This window comes from Biomphalaria glabrata, chromosome 16, assembly GCF_947242115.1.
Source record: "Biomphalaria glabrata chromosome 16, xgBioGlab47.1, whole genome shotgun sequence".
Lineage (NCBI taxonomy): Eukaryota > Metazoa > Mollusca > Gastropoda > Planorbidae > Biomphalaria > Biomphalaria glabrata.
The window spans coordinates 20045159-20057380 of record NC_074726.1 but is presented as its reverse complement, the minus strand read 5'-3'; the positions used below and the strand labels follow the sequence as shown (position 1 = coordinate 20057380).

The window sequence follows — 12222 nt, the reverse complement described above, 5'->3', positions numbered from 1 at the left end:
GTTTTTCATTTAAAATATTGCAATTGGGTGTTTGCACATGAAATGTATGTGCATGTTAAATCTTTTCATTTCTCCAGGCAAGCGAGTGAAGACCGTTTTTTTTTTTTTCATTTTTCTTTGCTGATAGTTTCTAGTGAAATAGCTGGAAAATGGAAAACTTATTTCGATTCCTTCATTGTGAAATTTGAAAGCAAATTTGAAGACGTCAAGAATTTGGAACCGATTTCCAATAGACTCAGTTCACCATTTAACTAAGAAGCTGATTCAGCTCTAAAGAACATACCTCCAAGCAAATTAAGATCTGAAAGTAACGTTCAAGTCATTTTTTTTCCAATGGAGTTTTGTGGGTGCCAGAAGTTGCATTTCCACACTTTGAAAACTTTGCTTTTAAATTTTTACATTATTTTGGTCCACATACATCTGTGAACATGCTGGTTTTGCTTTCCTTGAAAATAATGAGTGTATTCACTGGTCAATGCCGTCTGACTGTAATCTGACAGCAGTCACAAGAATAACAGCTAGTTCCGCAGTTCCGAACATTGTGCACGAGTGTAAACAGTTAAATATTTCACATTAAGTACAACTGTACATTTGTAGTAAATGTTATGACAGAAAAGGATAATTATAAAATGATGATTTTTTTTCTTAAATTAGTTTCAGAAACTGCTAACTGTTGTTATTCCTCAATTGATAGTGTAACAAAGATGAAAAGTAAAAGTAAAAATAGAGTACGGTGTAAATGTGAATAAAAAGACATTACGCACAGATAACTAGCGTATTTTTCTAAGTTGTGTGTGTGTAATATATAATATAATATATATATATATATATATACACGGAGGACAATGAATGCACCCAGGTGAATCAATGGCTTTGGTTTCGTCTTGAGACGGGGCAGAATCTGATGTGACTGATCAAGCCGATTCTGGAGCGGCAGAGTTTGCCACAGTTCGTGCATGTATATGCATCTGACTTAGAGCTAGTTGACAGGGCAACGTTCTTCTTCTTTGTCTTGAATGACACTTTGTTTGATGCCCGTGGTTCTCATGTCTCGCTTACAGAAATCTCTTTAGATTAGTCTTGGGCGGCCCTTGGGTCTGACTCCCTCTGCACGCTCAGCGTATAGTATGTCTTTGGGCAGGGGTGGGAAACCTTTTTCTTTCGAGTGCCGCATAAAAAAATTGTTGAATGGGGGGGGGGCTGAATGTACTTACAAAATAGAAAAATTCGCTAGCTAATTGTGTATAATGTCTTTAACTTCACATTTATACTGTATTATGCATTTATATTATATTCTTTTACACTAGCTATAGAGGAATTGCAACAAGAGTTCACGATGTCTGAAACTCATTTTACGAATATTTTTATTTTTATCATTGTCTTTTTACATCAAAACATTTCACCACAAATCTACAGTTAGTTGTACTTAATGTAAAGTAATTAACTGATTACACTCTGCAAAATGTTTTGGAACTGTTGAACTAGCTTACTAGTTGTTATAATTGTGATGCTGACTGCTTCGACCTGTTCCTATACTTGTTTACTTTCAAACAAGAAATAAATGCTGGTTCACAGATGTATGTGCACCCAAATATTGTGAAAGTTTAACAGCAAAGTTTGTTTTAAAGTGCGGAAATACAGCTTCTGGCATCCAAAAAGCCCTGCGGAAGAAATGGCTGACCCTAACTTCTCTTACAAATCATAATTGCTTTGAGGTATGTCTTCTGGAGCTGATTCCGCTTCTGCATTAAATGCTAAGCTGAGGAAATTGAAAACTGGTTCCAAGTTCTTAAAATTTGCTTTCACATCCCAAAATCAAGGAACCCAAAATAAGTCTTGTACATTTTAGCCATTTCACTAGAAATAGTTTCACCTTTCAGTAAAAGAAAATGACAAAACCTGTTTTCCCTTGCTTCGTTGAGAGATGTGAAAGCTCTGTTTGAAAAAGATTTAACATGCACATACATTTCAAGTGAAAATAAACCATTGAAACATTTGCATTGTAAAACGATAAGTCTGTCTTCCTCTTTTCATTAGACATATTAGTAACAAAGTCACAGTCAATGTCCTTCTAGGAACATAATTTCTTTCTTGAGATTCCATATTCTTCTCAACACCCTTCCCGTGTTAAACCAGCGGATACTACTGTAGTACCAAACATCTTAATATTCTTTTTGTTTCCAAATCTTTAAGTATTTCCCTGAACTGCCTGTGGTTAAGACCTCTAACTCTGATAAGTTTGATCACTGAGATAATGGGGTTAATACTATGTTTGATATTCAATGCAGTTTAGAGTTTATGATGGACATATTGGTCTTTAATTTATTGTTCGCAGTCAAAGCACGGACTCCGTCAGTTGTTACACTTGCCGTTTTGTTCCATGCCAACTTAACACATTCAACACAATTCTTCATAGTATTAATAAATGAGTTTGTATCTTTGAATGAATGTTTTGAAATAAAAATATTCGTTTACTTTAAACTTTTTAGAATGACTTGTAGGGACAATGTTTCTTTAGCCTCTTCATAAGTAGTGATATGAGTCAGAAGTTTCAATAATTTATATAGATATTTAAAAATATTTATTTCTAATATATTTGCATTGTATAATCCGTGAGTACACCTGATTTCTGTAGGTGTTTGCGGGCAGCATAAAACACTCCGGCGGGCCGCATGTGGCCCGCCGTCCGTAATTTGCCCACCCCTGTCTTTGGGCATTCTTCCATCTGGCATGCGAGTGACATGACCGAGCCAGCTTTGTCTTCATTTGTAAGAAGACTATAGGTGCTGTGCATATTGGCCCGTTTCAGAACGTCCTTGTCGGAGACATGATCCATCCAGGAGATGCGCATTATGCGTCACAGGCAGCGTAAGTTATTTAATCTGTGTTCTTGACGCATGTAAGTTTCCCAACTCTCACTGCCATAAAGAAGTGTGCTCAGAACGCAGGATTTTGGTTGGCGAGGCAGTGACGTAGCTAAGGTGATGGATGGGGGAGGAGAATTTGAAGATCCCCGGGCCCTCTTTTGAGGGGTTGCCTTAAATGAGTGTTCGAAATTAGTTTTGTTAACATCATTATGATTCACTAGAAGGCTTCCAACAGGAAAAATTTCATAATTTCACTTGGAATGTCTCTTTTGTTTTGCATGTACACTGTTTTCTGGGGCATCAGAAAAGACATTCACTGCATTGGGCTAACATGGAGTTGGTTTCACCAAATGGAAGAAACCAGAGAGACTGAAAGAACGTGAAGAAGGAGTAAACCACAGACACGCTTATTTGAAGTGGAAGCTAGAAGAAGAAAAGCTTAAGGCAAAACCAGATGAACTGTCACATATGTTTTATGCTCAAATTTTGAAAAATCAGCAGTTTTGAAAAGATATTCTGAAGCGTATAGCAGCAGCTATTAAGCATTTAGCAAAAACAAACTCAAGCTTACTTGGTCACAACGAACAACTGAATTCACCCAATTCTGGGAACTTCCTAGCATCTTTTAAATGTATTGCAGAATTCGATGAAGTTACGAAACACCACTTACATGTAATTGAATATTGGAAGACACATTAATTGTCATCAGAAATTCAAAAAAATTTAATTGATGGGCTATAAAGTTAGGAAAATCAATTGTTGGGAAAGTCAATCAAGTTTGTTACTTTTCTCTGATGCTTGATTCCACTCCAAATGTTTCTCATTAAGAATAGGTATCCCTAATAGTTCGTTACTTGAATGTTGATAATTTCGAAATAAAAGAGTCATTCATTGGTTACTTTGAAATTTTGAAACCTGATGCACAACATTATGAAGAACTTGTTCTGAAAACTCTTAAAGACTGGACTTTCATCTATGCAGAGGTCAAACCAATGATAACGCGGCCACAGTGAATGGCAGGCTGTCTGGCCTGCAGAAACGTCTCTGAGACATAAATTCAAAGTGATTATCACTCTCTGAACCTGGCAGCTCTTCATTCTGTTGAGATAGATTCACCAATTGTCACCTTTTTTTGGAACATGAATTGTTCAACTGTTTTTCCGATTCACCCCAGAGATGGGCCAAACTGAAAAAAGCTGGAGCCGGGAGTTTAAAAAAGGAGCATAAGACAAGGTGGTCGCAAGAGAAGAAGCCACGACGGCAGTTTCCTTGCATCTCGACAAAATCAACAACTAAAAGAATGGACACAAGAAGCAATGGACAGAATTTTCTTGCAGTGGAAAATTATGAATGTTTGCTTATTCGGATATCTGATCGTATCTCCTGTGCCCAATTAATAGTTCAGAAAAAACTACAAACGTCTGCACTGCACTGCACTACAAAATGATGAGAAACGGACAAACTGATAACCTAGTCCATCGAAAAAGGCAAAAGAAGATAATGAATGCTATGGATTTCCTGTAATCAAAACAACCAGAAGAAAGAAAAGACTTAATGGGGATCTGAGTTCTTATGTAGGACTATCAAGAGAACTGCAATTCAGACATGTTGCGACAGAAGTGCTGGACAGACTTCATAAATTAAGATTCCAAAGGCCGGCAAACCATGTGGACATCTTTGGGTTTCTTCTTGAATTAAGACACCTCTTGGAGTCTATAGATGATGACACGTTGATGAATAACTGTGTTACTTTTTCATGTATGTATGATGAGATACAGGACAATCGCTTGTTCAGTGATGCCATTGATGCACGAGCACTTTTCATCAACAAACCAGTGCCACAATCATCAACTCACATATTGAGGAAGATGGCTTCATATGGTAATAATGTGTGCTCAAACCTTGCAACCTCCATCCGAATACTGCTAAAGCAGGTCACTTCCATTGCGTCATGTGAAAGATCATTCTTAAAGCTTAAGTTAATCAAAAACTATCTCAGGAGCCAAATGACGAAAGAAAGACTTAGTAGTATGGCTTTAATGTCAGTGTAGTCACAAATACTAGACAGTATCGATGTAGTGTAGATGATGTTATAGATGCCTTTGCTGTACAGAAAGTACGACTTTAAGCGATATGAATAGCGATTTGTAAATTGTGCATTATTTCGTCAATAAACAATGGTATTATTCATTACAAGAATTTTAATAATTATTTTTGTTCATTTTAAAGATATACTGTACCAATTTAAATTTAGGCTAATATATTTATTAAGTACATTATTTCATGTCATGATGTCGAATGTCAAAATTCAATGGGCATTCAAAGAGGTTAATGCCCCGGGCCCCTAAATCCCTAGCTACGCCCTTGTGACGTAGTTAATTTGGTATTTTCCCACACGCGCTTGATGAGTTTTGCCATTGTTGCAGAAGCCTTTGCTATTCTTTTTGTCACCTCAGTGTCTAAATATATGTTGCTGGTTATTGTTGTTCTCATGTATGTGAATTCCCGCAACACATTTATATACGGCCCTCCATTCGCATTTTTTAAAAATGCGGCCCTTGATAGAAGAATATTGCACTTTCCTGGTTTAAAATGTCCCCAAAACTGTGTTGGAGTAGCCTAATTAACTAGTACTACGACGATGAAATTAATTCCAAAGAAAATAAATAAAATTCTTTTGATGGGCTATTTAATTCAGTATTTTAGAATTCAATACTTTCCTTGTTGTAAAACACTTTCTGTGTTCACAAGCTTAATATATTTTCTTTAAGGAATGGAAACTAACTTTTTTAAACCTGTTTTATTAAATTATGTTTTGTCATTAATATTTTTTGAATTACAGGCTGTGCTGGGGCCAAATTAGACTTGGTCTTTGTTCTTGATGCCTCTACTAGTGTAACTGAACCAAACTTTGAACTGATGAAAGATTTTGTTAAAGACTTCCTCCTAGATGCTGATATTGATGGAGGCAATGTCAGAGTTGGTGTAGTCATCTATAGTGATGCTGACTATGTGCAGTTCCAACTGAATACTTACTCTAAGAAAGCTGATGTGTACAATGCCATTGATGATATTCCCTATAGGTATGGTAGTACCAACACTGCTGATGCTCTCAAAACAATGAGAGCTGTTATGTTCACAGCGGGAAATGGTGATCGCTCAGATGTTGATAATGTAGCTGTTGTTGTGACAGATGGTGTATCAAATATCAACTCTAGAAGGACAGTTCCAGAAGCAGAACAGGCTAGGGCTGAAGGTATTCATATCTATGCCATTGGTATTGGCTTGACTGATACAAAGGAGTTGGATGGCATTGCCAGTAAACCAGTCGATGAGAACAGGTTTGCTGTTCAAGATTTTACAGAATTGAGAGACCTGAGACACAAAGTATTTTCTGCTTTATGTAAGTGGAATTTAAGAAATTGTAATTTATTTTTAAAAGTTTTTTTCAAAACCACTCGTTCAAGTTTTTTAAAAATAATGTTCATTGTTTTTTGTGAGAATTTATTGAAAATATTAAAGATGTTTCTAATATAAAACGATATTTTATAAAATTATTATCATTTAGTAATGCATTTAATACGTTTAGAACATTTAGAACTGCCCTGTTTTAAAGTTTTTTTTAAATTTTGAATTTTAAGTCATTTAAAATTATATTTATCAGTTCTATTTTTAGAGGTAGAATTCTTTTAATATCATTTGCAAATGTCTTGTAATAAAAACGAGGTAATATCATAAAAATGGGTAATTTAAAATGTTATTACAGGTTCCACTTTACCGCCAGTCAGAACTGAACCAACGCCTCCCCCAACACGCCCACCAACAACTCCTAAGCAGAGAGTCAGTAAGTATTTTTTACTATATATTCTATCCAATTTGACATTATTTTATTTAAATATATATGTATAATATAAACTATAATTCCTTAAGAGATGAAATACATTATCTTTTTATTTCATAGTACAAAAATATAGATTAGTATATTCCGATTATTATTTTACCTCTTAATATATCTGTTAATGTAATACTTGCCGTGATGAAATTGTTTAAACTTATTATGTTTGGGTAACGTCTTGATAATATTTTCGCAAAATTGATTTAGTGTGTTATTGTCTAAATATTTAACTTCAGTTCGTGTGACGTTCTTGTGTAAAGAACTTAGGGTAATTCATAGTGGGACGTAATACGATGCCCCAACTGTAGATTATTAAGAGTGTACAAGTATTATAAGTATGATACTAAATGTATAGAGCGACACCGAATGGGTGCTGGACATTTCAAAATATAACGAGCTCATGTGGATTGGTGTTTAACACACCTGATTACGGCATGATTCTCTATTCCAATTAAACACTATAGGAATGCCGCAGTGGTCAATTCTCCAATTACACTTATTTGTTAATTTAGATCACACTCAAAAAAAGATGTAGAAACTTAATATTTATTCACAGCATACATGGGTTACACATTATATAAAAACACAATAATAATAAAGTAAAAAGTATTAAATGTGCCCAAATTAACTATTCAAGGGCGCTTAGACTATATTCAATAATGTATTATCTCAAGGTATCATCAACTATCATAGCATTACCCAATATTTGATTCACACATGTATAAAGACTAATATCCCCTTACTCTAAACAGAATAAACCAAAAACAACCACAAACACCATACCCTGAACAGATCAGCTTCACAACTGGCTAGACTGATCACTGAATACCCTATTAACCCCCATGAAAAACATGTGATAAAAACAATTCACAGCTTTCAACTAATATAATGAACAAACACAGACACAATCTCACATATTACATACCCTGCTCTTAACATCTAGCTTAATAAAGCCTTGTTTAAAGTTTCTCTACAGTGTTAATTTAATTCACATTACACTAACATATGTATGTTTTTCTAAATGATTTTCCCCAAAACTTTGTTGGGGTAGCCTAATTAATATGATGAATTTAATTCCAAAGTAAATAAAGAAACTTCCTTAGATGCGCTATTTAATTCCATTTTTTTAAAATACGATACCAATTTCCTCGTTGTAGAACACGTTTTGTGACCACTAGTTAAATAATTTCTTCACGAAATGGTGGACTACCTCTTTTAAAACTGTATTTATAAAATTATTTTTTATCACCTATATTCTTTTTTATTTACAGGCTGTGCTGGGGCTAAATTAGACTTGGTCTTTGTTCTGGATGCCTCTACTAGTGTAACTGAACCAAACTTTGAACTGATGAAAGACTTTGTTAAGGACTTCCTCCTGGATGCTGATATTGATGGAGACAATGTCAGAGTTGGTGTAGTCATCTACAGTGATGCTGACTATGTGCAGTTCCAACTGAATACTTACTCTAAGAAAGCTGATGTGTACAATGCCATTGATGATATTCCCTATAGGTATGGTAGTACCAACACTGCAGATGCTCTCAAAACAATGAGATCTGTTATGTTCACAGCAGAAAATGGTGATCGCTCAGATGTTGATAATGTAGCTGTTGTTGTGACTGATGGTGTATCGAATATTAACTCTAGAAGGACAGTTCCAGAAGCAGAACAAGCTAGGGCAGAAGGTATTCATATCTATGCCATTGGTATTGGCTTGACTGATACAAAGGAGTTGGATGGCATTGCTAGTAAACCAGTCGATGAGAACAGGTTTGCTGTTCAAGATTTTACAGAGTTGAGAGACCTGAGACACAAAGTATTTTCTGCTTTATGTAAGTGACATGTAAATCTTTCGCTACGTATTTATTGTTCTGCGTTCCAATACAATTATTGATTTTTCTCATTTTTATTTTACTATCCTGTTCCGATTAAACTTCAATAACATTTTTGTTTGTTATCAGAAAATATTATATTTGGTATAGAAATTAAGAGTATTATATTCTTTTTACACAATGCAAATTAAAGCTCATAAACCAAAAAATTAATTTATTGCGTGGAATCGACGTTGGTATAGTCAATTAGGAGAAAAAGAGTTAAGAAATTGTAATTGAAACAAATTTTTTTTTAAAGCCACTCTTGAGAGGTTTTTGTAAATAATGTTTATTGTTAATTTGTGAGATTTTTTTTGGGAAATTGTTAAAGATGTTGCTAAAATCAAATGATAATTTATAAAATTACTATTATTTAATAATGTGTTTAATACATTCATAACATGTTTAAACTGCAATGCTTGTAAGCATTGAAAATTAAGAATTTTAAGTCATTTATTAGTTTTATTTTTAGAAGTAGGAATATTTTTAATATCATTTTCTTAAGTCTTTTTTTAACCAGGTAATTATGTAAAAATGGGTAATTTAAAATGTTATTACAGGTTCCACTTTACCGGCAGTTAGAACTGAGCCAACGTCTCCACCAACGCCTCCACCAACAACCCCTAAACAGAGAGTCAGTAAGTATTTTTTACTAAATATTCTCTCAAATTTGACATTCTTTTTTTATAAAATTATTTTAACTATAAACTTTAATTCTGTAGGAGTTTAAATACATCATCCTTTGATTTCTTTGTACAAAAATATAAATTAGTATATTTCCATGATTTGTTACCAATTAACATATTTGTTAATTTAATGCTTCCTGCGATGAAAGTGTTGATAATTGTTAATGTTGGAGTAACGTCGTGAGAATATGTTCGCAAAATTGTCTTAGTGTGTTATTGTCTAAGTACCTTTTGTCAGTTAATGTGACGTTCTAGCTAATAAAGCTTTGTTTTAAGATTCTCTGTAGTGTTACTTTAATTCATTTAACACTGTCATATGTAGCCTATGTTTGCCTTAATGAGTGTCCCTAAAACTGTGTTCAAGTAGCCAAACAAATAGGAGGAGACCACGATGAAATTAATTTATTAGTAAATAAAGAAAATAAAGAAAATTCTTTTGATGCGCTATTTAATTCAGTATTTTAGAATTCGAGACTATCCTTGTTCTAAAACACTTTCTGTGTTCACAAGCTTAATATATTTTCTTTAAGGAATAGAAACTAGCTTTTTTTTTTACCTGTTTTATTAAATTATATTTTTTCTTTTATATTTTTTAAATTACAGGCTGTGCTGGGGCCAAATTAGATTTGGTCTTTGTACTTGATGCCTCTACTAGTGTAACTGAACCAAACTTTGAACTGATGAAAGATTTTGTTAAAGACTTCCTCCTGGATGCTGATATTGATGGAGACAATGTCAGAGTTGGTGTAGTCATCTACAGTGATGCTGATTATGTGCAGTTCCAACTGAATTCTTACGCTAAGAAAGCTGATGTGTACAATGCCATTGATGATATCCCCTATAGGTATGGTAGTACCAACACTGCAGATGCTCTCAAAACAATGAGAGGTGTTATGTTCACAGCAGGAAATGGCGATCGCTCAGATGTTGATAATGTAGCTGTTGTTGTGACAGATGGTGTATCAAATATCAACTCTAGAAGGACAGTTCCAGAAGCAGAACAAGCTAGGGCTGGAGGTATTCATATCTATGCCATTGGTATTGGCTTGACTGATACAAAGGAGTTGGATGGCATTGCTAGTAAACCAGTCGATGAGAACAGGTTTGCTGTTCAAGATTTTTCAGAGTTGAGAGACCTGAGACACAAAGTATTTTCTGCTTTATGTAAGTGACATTCAAGAAATTGTAATTTAAACAAAGTTTTTTTCAAAAACACTCTTCCAATGTTTTAGTAAATAATGTTTATTGTTTAAACGTATGATAGTTTAATATTATGTTTAATACGTTCATAGCATGTTCAAACAGCACTCCTTGGAAGTTTGTAAACGTTGAATTTTAAGTTATTTAAATTTCTATTTATCAGTTCATTTCTTTTTTCTTTTTGGAGGATGAAATCGTTTAATATCATTTGCAAATCTCTAGTTTAAAAACTTAGTAATATCGTAAAATGGGAAATTTAAAATGTTATTACAGGTTCCACTTCACCGCCAGTCAAAAATGAACCAACGCCTCCACCAACAACTCCTAAACAGAGAGTCAGTAAGTATTTTTTACTATATATTCTATCAAATTTGACATTCTTTTTTTATACAATATATTAAATATAAAAACATGATTTCGTAACAGATAAAAAACATTATCTTTATATTTTTCAGTAATTTGTACATTATCGAGATATATATTATTATGTGTAGAGTTCTTTACCTTAGATAACCTTTTTTTTTTTTAAAAGTATTTATATATTTTGCTTTGTATGTTTCTTTTTTTTTCTTTCATAAGCTTTTTTTGTCGTTTGTTTGTTCACTATAATTGTGATCAGTATATGTGTACATACTAACCTTCTTAAGTTGTTATTGTATTTGTAACTTGGATTAAAACAATATGTATTATATCGTCAAAACCCTGAAAACTTACGCTATTTAAAAAAAAAACTAGTTACTTGACATTTAGTATTTTCTTTTTATTTAATTTTTAGGTTGTGCTGGATCCAAATTAGACTTGGTCTTTGTACTTGACGCCTCTACTAGTGTAACTGAACCAAACTTTGAACTGATGAAAGACTTTGTTAAAGACTTCCTCTTGGATGCTGATATTGATGGAGACAATGTCAGAGTTGGTGTAGTCATCTACAGTGATGCTGACTATGTGCAGTTCCAACTGAATACTTACTCTAAGAAAGCTGATGTGTACAATGCCATTGATGATATTCCCTATAGGTATGGTAGTACCAACACTGCAGATGCTCTCAAAACAATGAGAGGTGTTATGTTCACAGCAGGAAATGGCGATCGCTCAGATGTTGATAATGTAGCTGTTGTTGTGACAGATGGTGTATCAAATATCAACTCTAGAAGGACAGTTCCAGAAGCAGAACAGGCTAGGGCTGAAGGTATTCATATCTATGCTATTGGTATTGGTTTGACTGATACAAAGGAGTTGGATGGCATTGCCAGTAAACCAGTCGATGAGAACAGATTTGCAGTTCAAGATTTTACAGAGTTGAGAGACTTGAGACACAAAGTATTTTCTGCTTTGTGTGGAGGTATATGATTAAAATACTTTTTATATTTTTAGGATTGCTTGTTTTTTTCTCTATGACATAAGCGCATGTTTATAAAACCTTTTTTAAAGAATATTTTTCTATATTATAATTAATCAAGTTTATTAGGCATGCACACATCTCCACACAATATTTATTTAAAAAATTAAATTCAAGGCAGACTTCTTTTTAGAAGAGAATTTCATAAACTTGTGATTAATTAAAGATATCTAATGGAGATTTTTTTTCTAAGTATGTTGGCATGTATAAGTCCCCTTTTTGAAAGCATGTTTTAAAAATAACTATTAATATTATCTTACTTTAAGAGTGTTATTAAATTTAGATGGTAAAATATGTTCTTTTG

General features: G+C 33.6%; 1 protein-coding gene across 1 annotated transcript in view; it reads left to right on the top strand.

Annotated features, from left to right (window-relative positions):
- The window catches only part of LOC106066853 (uncharacterized), a 443149-nt gene that overhangs the window by 390623 nt on the left and 40304 nt on the right, over positions 1–12222 (top strand). The window contains exons 60-66 of the mRNA XM_056013586.1: positions 5710–6270; positions 6634–6711; positions 8034–8594; positions 9194–9271; positions 9923–10483; positions 10793–10858; positions 11295–11861. Of these exons, the coding sequence (XP_055869561.1) occupies positions 5710–6270; positions 6634–6711; positions 8034–8594; positions 9194–9271; positions 9923–10483; positions 10793–10858; positions 11295–11861 (2472 nt within the window). The remainder of the gene's footprint in view (positions 1–5709; positions 6271–6633; positions 6712–8033; positions 8595–9193; positions 9272–9922; positions 10484–10792; positions 10859–11294; positions 11862–12222) is intronic.